This window comes from Python bivittatus, unplaced genomic scaffold (assembly GCF_059951505.1).
Source record: "Python bivittatus isolate LINGU-HERP-01145 unplaced genomic scaffold, Pbiv_v1 ctg000350_np1212, whole genome shotgun sequence".
NCBI classification, from domain to species: Eukaryota; Metazoa; Chordata; class Lepidosauria; order Squamata; family Pythonidae; genus Python; species Python bivittatus.
This window is the reverse complement of record NW_028277074.1, coordinates 32,468,319-32,490,026: the sequence shown is the minus strand read 5'-3', so window position 1 is coordinate 32,490,026 and position 21,708 is coordinate 32,468,319. Positions and strand designations below refer to the sequence as shown.

Sequence of the window (21,708 nt, the reverse complement as noted above, 5' to 3'; positions counted from 1 at the left end):
TGTCTGTATGCAGTTGGCTTTTCACCTTTCCTCCTACACACACCTCCCCACTCTGTCTTAGCATTTGCTTTTGTAAGCTAAGAGCCTGGGTGGGCTGCCTCTGGACCTCGGCCGTCCTTGAAAACGCCAGGGTGTGGCTCACTTATCACAGGCAGCTGGAACACGGCTTGGATGCTTGTGAGTAAAGTTGTGAGCTAATGAATGAATGTATGAGGGAAATGGGGTGAGAAGTGTTTTTGCCTGGCTGCAGCTACTTTTCCCAACTTCACTCCCTCACAATGACTAAACAGCAAGGTGGATGAACTCAATAATGACAACAATGAATGCACTATAAAGAGACCTAAAATGCCAAGTCAGGGACAGATCATCCTGAATAAAATCTTATTTATATGGCCAATAATGAGTTGATTAGAGAGAGCCAGTTAAGTGTAATGGTTAAAGCATCAGGCTAGAAACCAGGAGACCGTGAGTTCTAGTCCTGGTTTAGGCATAAAGTCAGTCACTCACTCTCAGCCCTAGGAAGGAGGCAAGGGTAAACCACTTCTGAAAAACCTTGCCAAGAAATCTGCAGGGACTAGTCCAGGCAGTCACCAGGAGTCAACACTGACTTGAAAGCACAAAAAAAAAAAGGGGGGGGGTTGATACCAAGTTAACTACACATAATCATTATAGTTAAAAACAAGTGATTATGTCAAATACCTTGTTTGAATCAGAGGCACAACTGGTCTTTCTGGTCTTCTTGGTGGCAACGTACCAGGTCTGTTCAAAGAGTTTGTTTTTGGTGGTCGAGGTTTCTTGGGTGGTATAGCAGGAACAGAAGGCTTCTGTAAATCTAACACTTTTTGCTCTCTCTCTGGTCTTTCTTCAAATCAATTTTCCACCCAAAAGAATAAAGACATTTTTAAGAAGAATGATCATATACAATAGCTACAGTAACCAACAAAAGGAAAAAGAAAAAACTTCTATCAGTTTTACTGTGCCAGGAAATATATTATAGTTAGCTGCCCAGAGTCGTTGAGAGTTGGGCAGCATACAAGTTTAATAAATTATTATTATTAAGATAATTTTATTAACCGATTTGCATATCGCTTTAAAAAAACAGAATTTATTTTATGCATGCTAAAAAATTTTCAAAGTTGTTATTTTCAACAATAATAAATGTGAATCTTATTAACTTGCTATTGTTGACTAATTTAAGAATATTATTAATGCAAAGGAATTCTTAAAATTTAACTGAAATTTATAAATATTTTACATCCGTTTTTTTTATATTCTAAGATATTAGATAATTATTCACAGCTAATATTTGAACTAGAATTTAATGACTGAATGAATTTAATGATTTAATGGACCAGTTGGGGGGAAGGGGTGTTTGTTAAATCCAAATGCCTATTAAATTCAAATATAGGTAACTGACCTCATTTGCAATCTTAATTGATGTTTTATTCCATTTGCATAGTTAAGTAATAAATGTAATTATTTGCATAAATTGATCCAATGATAATCAATTACATAATAATGCAAATGATGTCAATTGTCCAGACTGCTTGAGAAGCAACAGCCTTTGCTTGCTTTTTGGGACAGAAGTACACTTTTTCTGGTTGCATCCAAGTTCTGTTGGATCAAAATCTGGAAAATCAAAAGTTTTATACTGGAATAGCCTTGGATGTTCTCAAGAAGGGTTATTTATATTTCATTTAACATTTGTGACTTTCTTAGAGAGAAATAACATCAGTTTTAATTACTGGAAGAGAAACTCACAGAACCATGCTTCATTGCTGATGCTTCTCCCACTATTTTACAAGGAATCTTACAAGTGGGAAATTTTGGTCACAACAGAACTGGTGGCATAGGTGTCATGGCCACAAGTTAATTTCTACATACTACAATATGGAATTCCATTATTCCTGTTCTAGAAATCATCTGTAACAAAATCTTTCTACCAACTTTTCTTTGAACAAAAAGTTAGCATAGACGAGATGTTAAAGCAACTTATCTCTCAGTTGAAAGATTAAAATACAGATATAAAGTAATTTTCAAACAGAAGTACAATTCTTACCTTTCTCTTCTGTTCGATGAGGAAGACATTCTGGTCTCTCAGGAGGTACCTTTTTAATTTCATGCTTTCTATCTGTAGTAGCTATCAAGAAGCACAAAGTTAACCATTTAAAAAGCAGACAGTAAAGATTATTTTTTCTGCTTCACTAATTTAGTAGTTCTTCACACAAAATGTGATAGACTCTTTCTCTATGGATCACACACATACACCTGTTTTTACTTATGAATATTTCAACTGAAAAGACAATTCATAAAAATAGGGTAACTAAAGTCAGATATATATCTTTCCAAGAAAACATTATATAGAACTTAAGTAAAGAAGACAATAGTATCTTCAAGGCTAATATACAAATTCTGATAAATTTGGGTCCACTGTGTCAGATACAATAAATCAAGTAGATTCCAGAACTTAAAATCAGAAGAAGTAATTTGCATTGCTATAAGTCATAATAGGAAAAGGAGATTTACTGCTTTGGTCTGCTTATATGACTTAATGATGATCCATCACAGTAATTCTTACTGGATGTCAGTCTCTGAGTGACATTTCAGCAATATTTCAGCATTGCCCAAGGTTTATTTTATCTTTACTGTAGCTGAAGCTAAGACAGCTATGATAACTGTGCTATATTTATTCCTCATGTTGCAAATTGACTAATTTACTTTACTTTAATTTACTTTAATTTAATTTAAGTCATCTGTCCTATAGCAGGAGCAAGAGAATGAAACTGGTAGAAGTTTTTGTAAATCCACAACTCAAAGATGAAGTGTAGCATCCTAAATTAATATTTCCCATGCTTACTAGGATATAGAAATGCCCTTCCAGCTGCCTCCTCAATTTCCAGGCAAATTTAGTGGATTTATTTTAATGCAGGAAATAAATAATATGCCTTTATTTGCATGCAGTTTGGCTGAACTTTTAACATTTACTCATAATCATAATTATGCATATATTCAAAATAGGGAGAATGCTGTATTTACAGCTATTCCTCTATTTGTTTTACAGTCCCTATAAACTCCAATACATGAAATATGTTTCAGGAGTTTATTTTGTATTTCTTCTCTTTTATTCTTTCGGCTATGACCTGAAGTCATATGATGAAGGATGCATGCTGAACTTTATTAACTTGAGTTCAGTGACAGAGGAGTTCAGTGATAGAGGAAAATGATAGAGGAGTTCAGTGATATAGGAAAAGCAGGTAAGAAATATTACAGATGAATGATTTAACAAGCAGAGAGAACTAAAAGAGAAGCATGGAGGGGATATTATAGATGAAGTTGCTATTTTGATAATTACAACTTGCTTGAACAAAAAGCAGTAAATATATTATGTGCACTCTTTTTTTTTTTTTTGAATTATGGAAACAGTGACCAGCTCACTTCATCATATATTTACCATTTCTAGTAACTGATAATTCTAAGTGAAAATCTTAGGATGCGAGCAAAGTATTTAAAAAGCAAATGACTTTAATTTTAATAGCAGCTTTAACAAACCAATAGCTATCATTAGTATGTTCCTTTAACTACAAGATGGCAAATGTATCACTGCCACAGAATAATTTAAACAGGCCTCTTATTAATTGCTCAATTGTAAGATTAAATTAAATAAATGGCAATGTATTAACAACATTATAAAAAAATCAATACTGGTGTGTGAACAATAATTTCCACCTTCCTTAATTTGGTTAAATGGAACAAAATTCAGTTTTGCACCTACCTATGCTCCTAATAAATGTGAAATTAGAATTTATTCTCAGGTTCTCATTGATGAGCATCTTCCAGAGCAGTTTAGTATACTTGCAATTTAACTATTTAAAATGGCATGGTATATATAGCTGAGAGCTTGTTAAGAGACACAAATGTTGTGAATTTAAAGGCATATTTATTGATGCTGTAAATTACCTGATCCTTGTTTGAAAGCAGGAGCTGAAGGAGGTGGAGGTTTTTTAGGTCTCTAAAGTAAAAGAAAATGAATAAATATAGGATTACTAATAAGGAAATACTAAATGAAGTAAAGGAAATACTTTTTTTCAATTTTGGATGTATCCAATGAGCCAATGTATTAATTATTAGTAAGAAAATATTAATATTCCCTTTTTTTATCTAAAAAGGCCAGATTATGGAAGCCTTTGCAGAATAAAGTCTCAAGAGTCGCCAGAAAGCTCAGTGAAAGATGGCAATTCACACCTGACAGGGAAATGACACTATAAAAACAGTGGATTTTAAATAAAAATTTTAAACTTAAACTTTTGATTGTATTATTTTAAAAATGCCAAAGTGTAAAATTTTATTTTATAAAACTTTGTATAATTGTTTGAAAACTTGATATTAATGATAAAATTAATACTAGGAAATAAGCATATTTTAAAAGAAGCAGAAAAATGAGTTATATTGAAAATAATCTGATCCCCAATAGCGCAGACATATTTTAATGTCCTGCTGAAAACTAATGTCTATAGAGATGGAGTTCAACAATCAATACAGAAAAAAATCTGTCACATGTTTTGACCAAACAGATGTCTACTAGTAATGGGAAATACAACAGTTCTTCAGGAGGAGATTACAACATATGAGAAGATTCATAATGGAGAAAATAATCTTTTAAATGTCATGATCCCCAAATCCTCTGTGATGAGATTATTCTTGAGTCAATTGCTTATTGAACAAGAGTGCTAACCTGTATTAGTTTGAATACTTTGAATACTGTGTATTGTATTTGTAAGTTATATTTTATATTGTACATATCTATCTGCACAATTAGAAAGACCAGATTATGAATATTGGCAAGGTAAAGTCACACTGAAAAGGCAACAACAACAACAACAACAACAACAAAAAGAAGGAAGGCCTTGTGTCATAGTTTGCCAAAACAATATCTTAGTTTTTAGAAATTTCAACTAAATTCATACTTCTTTAAACACAAGGAATATTGCCTGAAGTATAACATTCCTTTTCCTGAACTGTCAAATTTAGTGAACTACAGGAAAATATATGTGTGTCTATATGTATTTGTAAGTGTGACAATATGCCTTGCAAATAAAACTTGTCATTGTTAATATTTTAACATGCTGAGTACTACAAGACACAAATTGTTCATAAGCCATATTTATTTTAAGTTTCTTATATCTGTATGAAGACTGATTTCATTATCATTGTAGCAAGCTTTATAAAATTTATGTGTACACATTAATATGGGAACTGCAAAGTGCATATAGTACATTTTTCATGTTCAATTCCCAGGATATCCAGATAGATCTGGAAAAGAGCTGTGCCTGCAATTTTGAAAAGTATTTGCCAACCAGAACCTATTTAAATGTAGTTCTACTGATAACATTACATCACAAGTGTGGGAAGCATAGTAATCAGCATGTCATCAGGCAAGATGATTCAAGTTTTCTATCTGCCACTTCAGTAATAATTCCACTTCAATAAAGATGTTTATTGTCGTTATTAATCACATTTTCCTCTAATATTAATTGGACCAATATAGCAACTTCTTAAGCATTCAGCAAGTTTCCAGCTATTCCTTCATATGCGACATTAAAGTAAAACCTGAACTTTCAGAATAAACTTGCTATCACTGGTTTTACTAGCTAAATGATTTTGAAAAAGTTGCATAACAGATACTGGCCTCCACAGTTATTGTCATTAACTGAGATTTTTTAAAAAATGAATTATTTATATGTGTTGTTATTATTTATATTATAAATAAATTATTTATAATTTATTATAAATATAAATTATTTATATTATAAATAATGGGTTCAAAATGAAAGGCAACATTTGTAAATTATGTAAAAGTTAATATGCTTTATAATAATAGGTAAGTTGCTCTCACCTCTTTTTCAAAATCAGGAAGTAATAGTTTTACAAAGTTATCAGGGAATACTCCTCTTCTACCATTAAGTTCACCTTCCCACCAGCCAGCATCAATGCAATCCTATGAAACATGAAAGAGTGTATATTGAAAGACAATTATTCCATGAATCAGGATTCTCTTCCCTTGTGCACTGACAATAAATAGACAAATACATGGAAACAGTGGTTATTATGATATAAACATGCTCATATTTGTATATAAATATTTTGACTGAAAAGTCATAGCACTTACTTCAGAAAGTGGGAATTTTCTCCACATGCAATGTGGTGCTTTTACTGATATATGAAGGATCTTACTGCATTCTCAGGTTTGTGTGGGCCCCCTTTGTTTTGTGAAACACTGGTTTATTACAAAATAAGGGAACCTACCAGTATAGTACCTAGCTGAAGAACTCTCATTGCCACTGATCTATTTATATAACCTGTAACTCAAAGAGGTTAAACTAATTAAAATAATTAAAACTGTAACACCTGTATATCAGCATGCTATAAAAATATGATTATTTTGATGGTGTAGAGGAAAATAGGTGTCCAGATATCTGGGATTTTTAAAAATTTGTTCTCCATCTACTGCCACCTTCTAGCTTTCTCTGCCTCATCTCCCAAAGTTTCAAGGTGGAACTAACATATCTGATCTGCAAAACTATGGATGATTACTATATGATGAAAATAAATACTGGAAACAATTTATTTGCTGCCATCTAATGGTTTGTTTGGATCTCTGCATCCTAGGTACGGTAGTCCAACTGGACAGTAAAAGTGCATGCAAGCATAAGATTAAGTTGGTTCCTTGGAGTCAAAAACTACTTGATGGCACATTATCATCATCATCATCATCATCATCATCATCATCATCATCATCATCATCATCATCATCCTGGTGCCTTAACCACTACACCAAACTGGCTCTCTAAAGAGAATTAAGTAAGTAAATTATTTCAGGCTGTAGCTCCAACCTAATGAAAACTGGGACTTACTGACAAGTCTCTTGGTGGTCTGAAATAGATCAGCAAGGATTCCTAATTACCCATTACTTGAAAATGACAACAAAATGACCCTTTTCCCCTCCCACCAAAATTTTACTGCTGAATTTAATAAGTGAAAAAGGAAGAGGAGACTAGTCATCAGGACTGGATTTATATGAATGATCCCTCCATTCACTTCTGGTATTCAAAATAAAGTTGTAGGTTTAGAATTCTCTAAGTTCAAAGTGTATCATTTAATTCATAGTTCTCACTGGTGGATCTTGGAGATTTAGTTTTGTTTTTGCTTTAAAAGTCAAATAGATCCTACTACATAAGAACATAAACAGTGCCCTGCTGGATTGGACCCCAGGCCAATAGTCCAGCAGCCTGTCCTCACTGTAGCCAACAACTGCACTAGGAAGTCCACTGGTCTCCCAGCAGATGGCCTTCAGAAGCAGTCACACTGCCATTAAGGCTAATAGCTAATGATCCCCAAGACTTCCATGAACTGGTCCAATCTTTTTTTTGAAGCCAGCCAGGCTGGTAACCAGCATCACATCTTCTGGTAGCAATTCCAATGTTTAATTATGCATTGTGTAAAAAAAATCCTTTTGTCTGTTCTGCTTCTTCTAGGACGCAATTTCATTGGGTAATCTCTGGTTCTAGTATTCTGGGAAGGGGAAAACAGCTTTTCCTTGTCCACGTTATCCACGCCATGCTTAATTTTGTATACCTCAATCACATCCCCTCTCATTTACCTCCTTTTTAAACTAAAGAGCCCCAAATGTTGCAACCTTTCCTCATAGGGAAGCAGTCCCAGCCTCTTAGCTGGCCTCCTCAGAACCTTCTCTAGCTCCACTATATCTTTTTTCAGATGCAGTGACTAGAACTGCACACAATATTCCAGATGTGCTCACACCACTGATTTATAATTGTATTTATAATATCTTTGTAATTATTTATAGATTTAGATTTAGGATTTATAGTATTTGATCCAGTAGGGTTGGTGTGCTGCCTTTGACTAAACAATGCCATATATCAGGACCTTGGAAGTGCATCTTCTTGCCCTCTTGAATGAGGTTCCCCCTGAAATCCAGATGGCCCTCACCCTGCTGGTATTTGGAAAGCCTTGAAGAACTGGCTCTTTGCCCAGGCCTTTGGTGAGGGAGACTGAAGCCTCCTTCTGGGTAATGTAGGTTGCTTGGTGGTTGTCCGGTTTTGTAATCTTCTGTTGTTTTTATCATTGTACCATTTTATTGATATGCGTGTTTTATCTGTGAACTGCCCAGAGTTTCTGGGAGCCCGGCAGTGATGTGTGTGTGTGTGTGTGTGTGTGTGTGTGTGTACAACCAACCAAACAAATAAACATATTAGGGCATTATAATATTGGCATCTCCGTTTCAATACCATTTCTTATTATCCCTAATATGCTGTTGCCAAGTTTGAAAAACACTGATGTACATTGTGTCAACACAAACTGTTTACCATTACTCCAAGTTCGTTTTCCTCATCAGTCACTGCTAGCTCTGATCCCATTTGTTTGCATGTATAGTTAGAATTTTTGGCACTAATGTGGGTCACTTTACATTTGCTCAGATTGAATGACATCTGCCATTTTGATGCCCACTCTCCTAATGTGCAAAGATCCCTTTGGAGCTCTTTGGAGACTCTTATTGATTTTACCACTCTGAACAATTTAGTGTCATCAGCAAACTATTCCACTAATCATGCCCAATTCCAGATCATTTATAAAAAGTTAAAAAGCACTGGTCCTAGGACAGAACCCTGGGAGCCTCACTAGTTACATCCTTCCATTGTAAGAAATGTCTATTTACTCCTGTTTTCTATACTTTCGCCATTGCTTATCCACAAGACAACCTGCCCTTTTATCCCATGACTGTTAAACTCAGGGATGAGGCTTTTTGAAAATCTAGATAGATGATGTCTACTGGCTCGCTCTTATCTACGTGTTTATTCACACCTTCAAAAAGCTTTAACAGATTCATTAACAGATCTTCCTTTACTGAAGCCATGTTGGGTATCCTTCAGCAAGATCTGTGCCTCCAAATGTTTGGTAATTTTATCTTTATGGCAATTTCCAATATCTTCCCTGGATAGATGTTAAGCTGACAGGCCGGTAATTTCCTGGATCTCCCTGTGAGCCCTTCTTAAAAATTGGAGTTATTTTGGCCACCTTCCAGTCCTCAAATACGGAAGTCAAATATAGAGACAGGTTGCATATTTGAATTATGAGGTCCATAATCTCAGCTTTGTATCTGTTTGCTCAGCTTTCTTCTTGAACAGGATTTTTACATTTTTCAAGACCAGAATAGTCCCAAATGTCTCTTGAAAAAAAGAGAGGAAATAAACTAATATTGAAATAAAATAGCTTAAATAGTACTCTTTACTTTTACCTTACATTTATTATGTATTAATAGAAATGGTTTGATAGGCTGTTCTTAAGATTTCAATGTCTATAGTAAATTATTAGCTAATTATTTCCATACTTTATTTTAAAAACAACTGAAATGCTCCCAACTAGGTTTTTCAGTAATGTACTTAGCTGGAAACTAATGGCTCTTCCACATGGCAGACTCAACTGCTTGTCTCTAATGCATAAAGAAATGAAGTCCATCCAGTTTCGATCTTTTCTCCCACTTTGGCCATGGTGATATTTTCTTATGGTACTAGCTCTTTTGAAATTATGCGCTCCAAACACCAGGCATCATGCTCAAACACAAGTACTCAGTTTGATCAGTTTGTCCAATGCAGTGTTTTTCTATAAAATGGTATGACTATTTTTAAACAGAAAGTGTATATTTACCTTATTGACAAGAGTAACAATATCACCTTCTTTGATGGTCAATTCATCTTCATTCTGTGCTTCATATGGAAATATAACTTTGCAGTACTCCTTCACTAAAAGGAAAAGTAGCATATTTCAATACACTTCACCAACTCCAGAAATGAATGTCAAGAAAGAGAAATTTGCTAGGTCAAGAAATTTTAGAATTATATTAAAATAATTCTCAGTGAACTGTAATGAAGATTTCTGCAGAAATAGTCATTAGCTGCAATTCATGTCAGAAATGTTTTGTTAAACCCTTGCTATATGGCAATACTACTCTTTTTCTGAATTTGATGCTATGAGGAAGAATCTTTATAAATATGAAAATGGAGGAGTCTGTCCACTACTTTTATGAATATTCTGGCTCTATGCAAAGAAAAATGTAAATGTACTAGAATTCTTAAGATGTCTGACATGTTCCATTTGATATGAGAATAAAAACATCACAGTCCAAATTTTACTTCTATAAAAGAAAAAAACTGCAGTTTAAATATGTGTTTTCATTTCATATTCTTAAAGTATTCACAACTAGTGTTAGCCCTTTGAGATAGACCACACTTGGAAAACAAAGTTATGAATACTAAAACCACTGTTATTATAGGGTTACAGTAACAGAATCTTGCAAGTATGAAAGCGCTCCTCTTTGCCTTTATCTACAACAGAACTAGGGAGGGTCAAGTCTGAGATGTTTTCTCAAACTACATTTCTGCTTTGGCTTCAGATTTTTTTTATCTGACCGTTGTCTTGGCTGCGGCTCTTCTTCCTGTCCCTCAAGGTTATTTTCACAGCCCATTACAACCAGTCATAGCTTTATCGATTTTTGTGATAAATGCCATTGCCTACATTTGTAGGTTAGTATCATAGATACCCCACCCTAAGTCATGCTGTGCTGCTTGTTAGGGGGGTGGCAGTGGGATGAGTGAGGAATGCTGGGAGGGTATCCCAAAAACATGCAATCCCAGCAGGGTGACCCAAAGCATGAAGGTCATCCCAGCTGCTCAGCTTAAGCAAACAGACACCTATATTGGGCAGCAGCAATCCAGTGGAAGATACTTAAGTGACAATAGCAAAGGCATCAAATCATACTGTGCAGGAGAAGGCAATGGTACACCACTACTGTATTTTTGCCAAGAAAGCCACATGGATAGAAAATATAAATATAAAATGATTGACAATACACTGCCAGAAGATGGGCCCCTCAGGTTGGATGACACTCAACATGCTACTGAGGAAGAACTGAGGATCTTTCAGAATACTAATAGTGTTAATGATGTGGCTGGATTAACACTATTTGGGATGTCTAGTTGTTGATGTTGATGTTGCCATGTAGAAAAAGAAAATCCAACGCTGCAAAGACAGAATTACATGGAATTCTGTAATGTAAGAAGCATGAATGTGGGAAACCTCAACATAGTGAAAGATTAAATTTCTACACATTGACATCTTAGGCATTAGCAAACTGAAATACAGGTAGTCTTTGTTTAGCGACTGCCTCAGAGAGCAACCATTCACAGTTACGATGGTGATAAAAAATAACTTGGCAACCAATTCTCACATTTACAACCTTTGCAAGTCTGTACAGCAAAGGAAAGCTGAAATAAGATTGTAAGCACAGTCATGGTTTCACTTAGTGACCATTTCACTTAATGACTGAGTTGCTGGTCCCAATTTTGGTTGCTAGGTGAGGACTACCAATAGATTGGAATCAGACCCTTTCATTCAGAAGTTCACACTGTTTATTACTCAGGACGTGAAAAACAAAGGAGAAATAGCATTGCTTTTATACAGTGGTACCTCGGGTTACAATCTTAATCTGTTCCGTGACTCTGGTCACAACCCGATTTGGTCGCAACCTGAAGCAAATTTTCCCATAAGGTTCAATTAATTACCGCTAATCCGTTCCGGCGTCCGCAGACCACGCGGCAGGGCAGAAAAACGCCCGTGGACCATGCTGCAGGGCGGAAAAATGGCCGCGGACCATGTGGCACGGGTGGAAAAATGGCCGCGGACCACGTGGAATGGGCGGAAAATGGCCGCGGACCACGTGGCACAGGCGGGAAAATGGCCGCGGACCACGTGGAATGGGCGGAAAATGGCCGCAGACCACGTGTCACGGCGGAAAATGGCTGCGGATCCGGCTCGTAACCCGAGGCGGAGTTCATAACCCAAGATAAATTTTTGCGGCCGGAGCTGGTCGCAACCTGAAAACTTCGTTAGCAGAGGCATTTGTAACCCAAGGTACCACTGTATTTTGGAAGAGTATAGCAAGAATAGCTACAATGTAATCAATGGCTGGATAACAGCAATTAGCTTAAGAATATTTTTTAAAAAGGAGAGGGGGTGCAAATTTTAAGATGATTTGGGGGAGAAAGGCTGGCATAATTCATGTTTTGGAAATTGGAAATGAAGATGAATTATTTTAATTGCCAAAATGAGAACAAGCTAGAAATAGGCCATGGAACATATATGAAAAAATGTCACTTAGAGAAGGATACGATACGTGACCATTTCTATGCTTAATCTACAAGCCTCTGAGCAAAGATGGGTATGCTGAAGAATTGATTTGTATTTACTTATTTGAATTTAAAAGAAAAGATAGTTGCAACCTATGAGGAGAAATGGTTCAAACTAGTGGACTATGTTCATCTCAAAATAAAACTTTATAAAAAAAGAAAAGGAAACGTTATTTAGGGCATAAGACATCTTGCCTAGCATTGAACAAATCAGAAATCTCAAGAGAGACAAAGTCTTTCACAGAATGCTATGAGTAACAATTTTTTTAAAAAGTGTGCCTTTGGGTTAGATCGTTGTTTCTTTTTTACTCCTGGTGATTGCCTGTTCAAGTCCCTGCAGTTTTCTTGGCAAGATTTTTTGGAAGTGGTTTGCTATTGCCTCCTTCCTAGGGCTGAGAGAGAGAGTGACTGGCCCAAGGTCACTTCATGCTTAAGGCAGGACTGGAACTCACAGTCTCCTGGTTTCTAGCCTGGTGCCTTAATCATTACACCAAATTGGCTCTCTTAACAATACTGGGACCAAATACAATGTCAGGCTTGGAACACATTATTAGCCATTGGTCACAATTCTTAGGGGGAACTTAACATGGAAAATGAAATCAATGTGCCATTCAAAATAGTATATATCACTGTAAACAGTGACTTCAACTACCTTACACATACTGCATGGTTGTGCGCTAGATGATTGCATTAGAACAGAAAATGATTTTGGATTTAGATTCCCAGGACCAAATGTAGGATATATAGGAACCATGTATGAACCAAATGATAACCAGAGAGCTATAAAAAAAAATAACAGAGCATAATATTATAATACTATGTCTCTCTTTCAATTAAAAATTATATTCAATGCATGTCACTGGTAATTTAGGAATCAACTAACTACAGGCATAATGAATATGTGTGAGTGCTGTGTTATTTTCCCATATGTAATGTGTTATATCAAAACACTGCATTTTATAAAGATTAAAATATTTGTAGATAATGCATTGTGCTTCCATTCAGAATCGGAAGTGACAGAATTATCAATGGAAAAATTTAAGACTGAAATGACTGCATGGTTCTGTTATCTTAGTGAATATAGTATTATAGTGTTCCCAGCCACAGCATTTTTAGTATACTCTTTCAAGTTGAACCAGCTCTTTGCTTAGATTGTTATCAGCCTTAGAGGATGTAGTTCTCAATTAAAATTGAGAATATTCATTGCTTCAAATCCAAAGTCAAAAAGGTACTCCACAGTAGGTCAACGCCTCCTTAAAGAAGTTATGATTTTTCCTGGGCTCACCTAGTAGTCATATGATCCCAAGAAATTACACATTTGAGTTAAGGAGGTAAGAGGTACTTTTCAGCTTTGGATTCTAAGCATGATCATCCATAGTTAAAATATATGTGATTGTGTTGCATAAAGTCTTTTTCTTTGGGACCAGCAACTCCATCGCTAAGCAAAGTGGCCGTTAAGTGAAACATTATGTGACCGCATCTTGTTACCTCCTACTGGCTTCCTCATTGACTTTGCTTGTTGGAAGCCAGCTGGAAAGGTTGCAACTGGCGATCACATGACTGTGGGACACTGTGATTGCTGCAAATGTGCAAAGGTTGCCAAGTGCCCAAATCACAATCACATGACTACATGGATGCTGCAATAGTCGTTAAGTGCAAGGACAAGTCCTAAGTCACTTTTTTCAATGCCATAACTTTGAACAGTTACTAAACAAATGGTCATTAAGTGAGGACTACCTGTAGTTTGATGGGGAAACAGCAATTGTTGATATTGTGCTTCATAATTTTATATTATCAGCAATTCATCTCTGTTGTCATTCTGAGATTTACTTACCTTTCATTTTAAATATAATAAAAGAAACTGTTTCATTACTTCCCATTTATTTCATTTTTAAATCCTCCACAAGTTTCAATTTTTACTTCCCACCAGAAAATTCATTGCACTATAATCAATAGGAACCTTCTAAGCTTTTCCTATCTAATGTCTTGCAATATTAAGCAGTTCCCTCTGATCTTATCCTGCTCATGGAGTAGCATCCTTATTCTTGTGGTTTGCACTTCTACAGTCTGTAAAAGAAAGGTATGCCCCCAAATTTCTCCAACACAGAAAGGAACAACAAAAAAAAAAAAGCAGGAAGACTTACTCTTTGTTCTACTGTCCAATTCCATTTTTGTCGCCTCCTGGACTGTTGTAGCTGTGGGCATTCTTTTTCCAACTGTCTGCAAACATAAAAATAATTCAATAATGTAATTTATAAAGTACCATCACTCATTATTTGCTCATCCAAATCATAATAGTCAATGAAAACATTAAATATCTGCCACAATGCCCTTAGCTATTTTAACTAAAACTTATCTTAAACTTAACATATTTTAACCAGTTAATAACTGCTTCTTTGTGACCTTATTACATATTTATGGCAAATAAATGATCTTATTTGCAGTCATATTAAAGCTTTGTTGACACCTGCTTATTCCAATGTAACTATTAACTGTACTTTATCTTAATTAACTATATTTAAGCTCTCTGTGTTTAAATAATTATCAGTAAGACTGAAAATTGTTTAAATACAATTTAATATAATTCATATTAATATGTATTGAATACCTACATTTACTTCATAAAATTTAATATATGGTTTAAAAAACAGGGTTAAAGATGATTGACCATACTGAAGAGAAACAACTCGAGACAATGAAAACATTAAGAAAATGAAAATGAAAGCTTGACATGACAACTTTGGTTATATGTGATATATAACATGGTTTGCTGCTATCAAATTAACAGTTTTGAAGTAAATAATTTGACAGATATTACAATTTACTTTTATATCTACAGGCAAATAGATGAAGCAGGAAGCTGGGACTTTGAGCAGTTCAACTTCTTTAAAATGCACAAGATAACCAGGGAGAACGTAACTGTAGCTTCAGTGGTTTCTTCCAACAGAAGAAGAAACTCACTCTTGGAGCCTCCTCATGCACTGAACTTCATCTTCAAGCGTGATTGGGCAGGTTAAGCTGATGAATCACCTCAATATTTGGACTATTCTACATGTGCAGTAGTATCTCACTCATGGAATGGGACCAAGGCCATTTACAAACACTGATGTCATGCCCATAACTTCACAGAACACTGGTGCTCCAGAGCAGTGAACAATAAATAAGCATGGGAGAATTCATGGGAGGATTCCTCTACAATCTTTCTATGTTTCATAAAGCAACAAAAGAATAACACGCAACATCTTTCTTTGTTCCCCAAGTTTTTTAGACTAGCTTTTAAAAGACCAAAGGGAAATGTGAGTGCATGGAGCGTCAGTTATATCCCAGTACATTCTTTGATACTACATGGAATCTTTGAAACATTCGGTTTAGCTTCAGACTTCATACACATACATGTGTGAGTGCATATGTGTATTATTTATTCCCTTCCCCCGCCCAAGAAAATGTTAAACAAAAGAGCAGATTTGCCATCAGATATGCCCACTTGCATGATAAAACTTCACTATGGAAGAAAAAAAAAAGCATAATTAACAGTCAAATTCATTAGCAGAGTATGTGATAAATACTAAAAAAAAAACTAGCCATATTTCTTTTTGTCCTCTCACCTAAAATATTTTTAAGAAGAAAAATTACAGCTATTGCTTGCAAACACCTACTTTCCCTTTGCTACCTGGATAAAAATATCCAAATGTTATGGGAGTTATTTCAAAACAGACCTTCAAATTATATGTTGTGAAGCATAACACTGAGTATTGCTTTATGTAAAAAAGGAATTTGGGAAACTATGCCTATGATAATTATTGAAAAGTATGAATTCTGTAATCTAGTTTTAAAGTTAAATGTCTATCGCAACTCTGGGGAAAAATGACTTTGTGACTTGATAAAAATATTCATACTTTTACTTCAAGATAGAATAAAATATAAGAGCTTCCTTTTATAAAATGTATAACACTGAATTTGCAACGGGCAAGTAAAATATTTGCTCTTTGTACATATTTTGTTCATGTAGCTAAAGATACAAGAGATTATTATAAATTTTATATATGAAATAAGATCATCTATTGTCCTTGTTGGATTCTCTGTAATAGATTACTGTTGTTAAATGTGTAGTAATTATACTTTTTTTTGTTTTATTTACTAAATATTTTTATTACTACTTCAGCACACAGGCCAGTACATACAAAAAAAAAAAAAAAATGAGGGCAGTGTGGTGCTATGTGAATATTAGGGTTCAGATGGAAAATTGTTCACAGAGCTGGAAAGTTCATGAAAAATTCTGTTTTTTTGTTTGGGAAATATTTATGTAGTATTCAAGTAGTTTTCCATGGTTCCAACTGGTATTTTCTTCATACCTTATTCTCTTCTTACAAGGAGAACATATTATTCCCAAATGACAGCTTAAAGTTGAGGTAACTGAACCAAGAAGAATTTAAGATATTTATTCATACTCATCCACTTAAGCATCTCCACACTTTGACTTAGATTTGATTTCCCTCCATAGAAGTTAGATAATGTTCCTTTAATAAAAATATGCCCTTTTAAATCCCAATGATAACTACTGCTTTACTTTTGACTTACACAAAGTTGTTGTAAATAAATATTATACATATATATTCAGACATAAAGTCACTGAATTGCACAGCATTCAGTAGGGCTTGTTCCCAAGGAAAGTATGTACAGAATTGCAGCTGTGAGGAGTGAATAAGAACTGTTTTCTAAAATATATAGTATCAAATGGAGTTGTGCAATGAGGGCCAATGAACATGGCAAACAATTGACAAACTACCAAACTCAAGGGAAGCTTTTTTTGTTTTTTATCCGCACTCAGTCGTTACCAACTCTGCAGTGACTGCTTTGGATGAGTCCTTGCAGTTTTCAAGGCAAGGTGTTTCAGAAGTGGTTTGCCAGAGCCTCCTTCCTAGAGCAGAGCCCAGCTGGAGAGCGCAGGAGGCGGGGTTTCCGTTGCTTCGCACCTTTTTCAGGCGAGCGCGGCTTCCGCGCTACCGGCAACTGCTCCTGACTCCTTTTGCAAGGTGCTGCCAGCATTTTTCCTCCCACCGGAATGAGAGTACCCATTTATCTACTCATGTAAGTTTTCAAACTGTTGGGTTGACAGGAACTCGGGAGGAAGCAGGAGCTCACTCTGCTGCACGAAGCTGGGCTTGAACCGCTGAAGTGTCGACCATTTCTGGCCGGCAACTTTCAGTGTCATTAAGCCGCTGCGCCACCGTGTCCCCTTAAGGGAAGCTTTACTAACTTTTAATAATTATTTGGTCACAAACGTTTAATAGGTTGAGTTTGACCCAAAGGAAAGTTTACCTTTACTAAATCTATACAAATAATTCTCTTCCAGACAACAATCCCTATGGTCACAGTTATAATGGCAACGGGGACACAGCATATGGAGTTACTATACAGGTTAATTCTCAAGGGTCTGTTTATTAATGCCTTAGTTGAATTCTACTGTCAGTCGCTGTAATGACTACTGCTCATTAAACATTGAAAAATGGCCTCAGAGGTTTTAAAAGACAAAGACAAGTCTTTGCTAACACATTTCACAATCAAATATTGCAAACAGATTGGTGCATATATAATCTTACAGTCTTCAGTAATTAATCATGACAGTTTTAGATACAGATTTCAAAATATTAAGTGGGTGGAGAGATGGAAAAAAATATACAGTTGGAGAAACTAACCAGTTTTTCTGGCCCCCTCTACTAAGAAAGGCAAGATTGAAGAAATGTTTATGTTTTCCTAGCTTGTCATTTATGAGTCTGTACAAATACAACTTTAATTTATATCATATAACAGCAACATTTTGTCTAAAAATATGATTATTACACAGCTTAATCATCTAATATTAGGAAAAATAATGATCCTGTTTGTTTTTTTGAACAAGAAATAGTTACTGCTTTTCGTAATTCTATCTAGAAGACTATATTGAAATTATTGTAGTTAAATTAATAATGGAATACAGAAGAGTGGAATGTACCAGTTTAGCCTGGACAGATTATGCCAAAATGTAATAGTTATTTAGCAAATGTATAAACTCAAGAGCTAAACTACATATTGTGTGAATTCCCCTTACAATCTATTGACCATAAGGGGCAGTGGAGTGTACATAGAGAGAAAAGGATTTCATGTGTTGCCTCTTTGTCCACCATTCTGCTTGTTCTTTGCCTATGGGACTGTTAACCTCTTCCTTCTGCCTTTTTCCTCAGGCATATCACACATACAAAACAGTTGCTCTCTAACATTCCTCTTGAAGCAATGTGGCTAGCCAGGGGCTAGGTTTTAACTATCCCCACCATTCATTCATTCATTCATTCATTCATTCATTCATTCATTCATTCATTCACTCATTCATTTTTTAATCCATTCAATCATGTCTGATTCTTGGAGACTGCCTGAACAAGTCCCTGCAGTTTTCTTGGCAAGGTTTTTCAGAAGTGGTTTGCCATTGCCTCCTTCCTATTGCTGACAGAGAGAGTGATTGCCCCAAGGTCACCCAGCTGGCTTCATGCCTAAGGTGGGACTAGAACAAACAGTCTCCTGGTTTCTAGTCTGATGCCTTAACCACTACATCAAACTGGCTCTCCATAGATCTCATCCCCACTACAGATTTCATTAAATAAGTTATGAACCTGGTTCATAAATTCTTACTTTAGAAGAATTTAGAGTAGGTTAGATTCCTACTCTCACAAATGCACTTCCACAAACACTTCACCTCCAAATCATACAAATTCTAAGCAAAGGAAGACTTAATCAATGCACTGAATTCTTCACTGCTTTGTAATAATAAAACAAAATCAAGAGAAATGAGCTAAATAAAATAAATTTAAAAGCTATTTGATTTCCTTGCATATGGTATTTTTCAATTATGTTATCTAAATTCATTTTAAACATGTTATGCTACATTCTCTAACCCCAAATATATCAATTCCATTTAAACCTATGTATTTGCCAGTGAGATTTCATAGACAGTGCCTTGTCATTTGACCATACAATTCTAGTTTTACTTTTATGTATACAGTATATAAAAACAATAGCTGTAGAATATATGTAGCAAACTAGATGTTACAGTAGTTCTCTCATCTTTTAATCAAATGTCTCTTCTCACATTCAAATAAATGTGAAATAATGTTTAAACATAAAATTAAAGGCATATGTGGGAAATACATCCCCTCCCTGCCTTACTTCTCTACATATTCTGGTTTTGATCATTTCACTCCTAGACCAACCCGTTTCTAACACTGGGGCCATGTTTAGAGAGTAGATGATAAAAGTGTGGAAATTAAGTCCACAGGAGACATCAAGGATTGCTTCCTTTCCTCTCTGTATCTCATGTGATGTAAGAAATAGACTTAATTCCCTACCTCATTTTCTAAATAAATCCAGAGTTACAATATTGGTGAATATATGCATTCTATTATCTCATATTCCAAACAGACAATCAAATTTAAGTGTTTACCCATATTAAAATTCTTTACCAGAAGATAAGCAGCATAGAAGGCTCAGAGCAGAACTATCTGACCTGATATCCTAGTTCTATTTGCAGTGTATTTACATATCCTTTTCCATTGTCTGTGTATTTACCAAAGTATAACTGTACAGAGAAATAAATGCTCTACTTCCCATTAATATTAGCATACAACCTTTGTATAAACACATTCTATGTATCTTTACAAAATTATGGTGTAAAAAGAACTAAAATCTTTTAGTGGCAGAAAACTATTATCTAAGCACTATAAAAATGTGATTTATCCAAAAAACTGTTTTAAGGTAAAACGTCTGAGTATGTTCAACACTTCTATCTTTAGTTAAGGTTTATTCTAATATAGGCAGTCCTCAAATTACAACTACAACTGGGATTGTCATTGCTAAGTGATGCTGTCATAAAGTGTGATGTCATGTGACCACATTGCTTAGTGACGGCAATCCAGGCAGTCCCAGTTGTCCTCATAACCCAAGACATGCAGGTCATTAAGTGAAGCAGAGTCCCAGATAATGAGCGCAGGGGTGCTGCAGGGGGGGTGGGGGAGGCCTGAGGAGGCCTGTCGCAGGCCATGAGTGAGTTGGGGGAGGGGGTGCTTGGTGCAGTGCAAGCTCAGAAAGGCCAGGGAATGAGGGCGAGAGGTGGGTGCGATCACAGGGAGGCCATGGAAAGAGGGTGTGGGATACACACATGCATGTGTATGATCACAGGGAGGCTGTGATGGAATGGCATGGGACTGGAAGGGGGGTAAAGAACGTGATCTCGTCTCCAGAGCAACACACTGGAGATAAGAGGCGAAAGCTGACACACCCCTAACATTCCAGGAGATAGTGAATTCCTGTTCCTGGGAACTAGCCAGCAGTCTGAGAAGATTGATGTCAGGCCTAGCCCAAGGAACTCCTGGAGACCGTGCAGGTTCAATAAGCAAGGTTTATTAGCTAGTGCTTGTTTACAGAATCTTCTCAGACTGCCGGCTAGTTCCCAGGAACAGGAATTCACTATCTCCTGGAATGTTAGGGGTGCGTCAGCTTTCACCTCTTATCTCCAGTGCGTTGCTCTGGAAATGAGATCACGTTCTTTACCCCCCTTCCAGTCCCATGCCATTCCATCACAGAGGCCGAGGAAAGAGGTTGCAGGGTGCATGTGATTGTGGGGAGGCCGCAGAAAGAGAGTATGGGGTACATGCATGTGTGTGATCACAGGGAGGCCAAGGAAAGAGGGCGCATAGTGTATGCAAGTGAAGGGGGGAAGGACGGCATGGTACATGCGAGTGAAGAAGGGCTGGGTGAAAGACTTATCCCAGTGACTTGCAACCTTCCTTGCCAGCTTCCCATTGACTTTGCTTGGGGGAAGCCAGCAGGGAAGGGCACAAATGGTGATCATGTGACCATAGAATGCTGCAACTGGTCATAAGTGCAAGCTGGTTGCCAGGCACCTGAATTTTATTCACATGATCACGGGGGGGGGGAGGGGGGCTGCAACAGCCAGAACTTTGAGGATTGGTCATAAGTCCCTTTGTTCAGCATCATCGGAACGTCGAACAATCGCTGAATGAATGGTCATAACTCGAGGACTACCTGTACTAGGGTCTGTGGCTAAGCCTTGTCACTTTTTTAAAACTGTAGCAAACTATTTTGGGGAATAATTGCTTGAGTCTCCAACTTTAGGTATAATTGTCTGAATAGCAGAATAAAAATACAAGACAATTACAAGATTTCTGTATTAACTGTATGAATGACAATATAAATCAGGCTATCAATCTATTCTTTGGTCCAGGACATCCTACCAATCTTCATAAGCTTTATGGAGTTTTCTGTTTATTGGTCTTCAACCAAACCATTCCTGATTTCAGGCACCAATTCAGGGATAGTAGCATCTCACTGGGATAAGAGGAAAGAATAGATATTGATAACAGAATGCCATCTGAACTCCAAATCCTTTAACAAGCAACTT

General features: G+C 36.1%; 1 protein-coding gene across 4 annotated transcripts in view; it reads right to left on the bottom strand.

Moving 5' to 3' along the window:
- SH3KBP1 (SH3 domain containing kinase binding protein 1) overlaps positions 1 to 21,708 on the bottom strand; it is a 136,154-nt gene that overhangs the window by 22,783 nt on the left and 91,663 nt on the right. For all 4 annotated transcript variants that reach the window (XM_088144857.1, XM_088144859.1, XM_088144858.1 and 1 more), the window contains 6 exons: positions 14,405 to 14,480; positions 9,724 to 9,818; positions 5,894 to 5,995; positions 3,958 to 4,009; positions 2,060 to 2,140; positions 700 to 862 (listed from right to left, as the gene is read on the bottom strand). In XM_088144857.1, the coding sequence (XP_088000983.1) occupies positions 700 to 862; positions 2,060 to 2,140; positions 3,958 to 4,009; positions 5,894 to 5,995; positions 9,724 to 9,818; positions 14,405 to 14,480 (569 nt within the window). The remainder of the gene's footprint in view (positions 1 to 699; positions 863 to 2,059; positions 2,141 to 3,957; positions 4,010 to 5,893; positions 5,996 to 9,723; positions 9,819 to 14,404; positions 14,481 to 21,708) is intronic.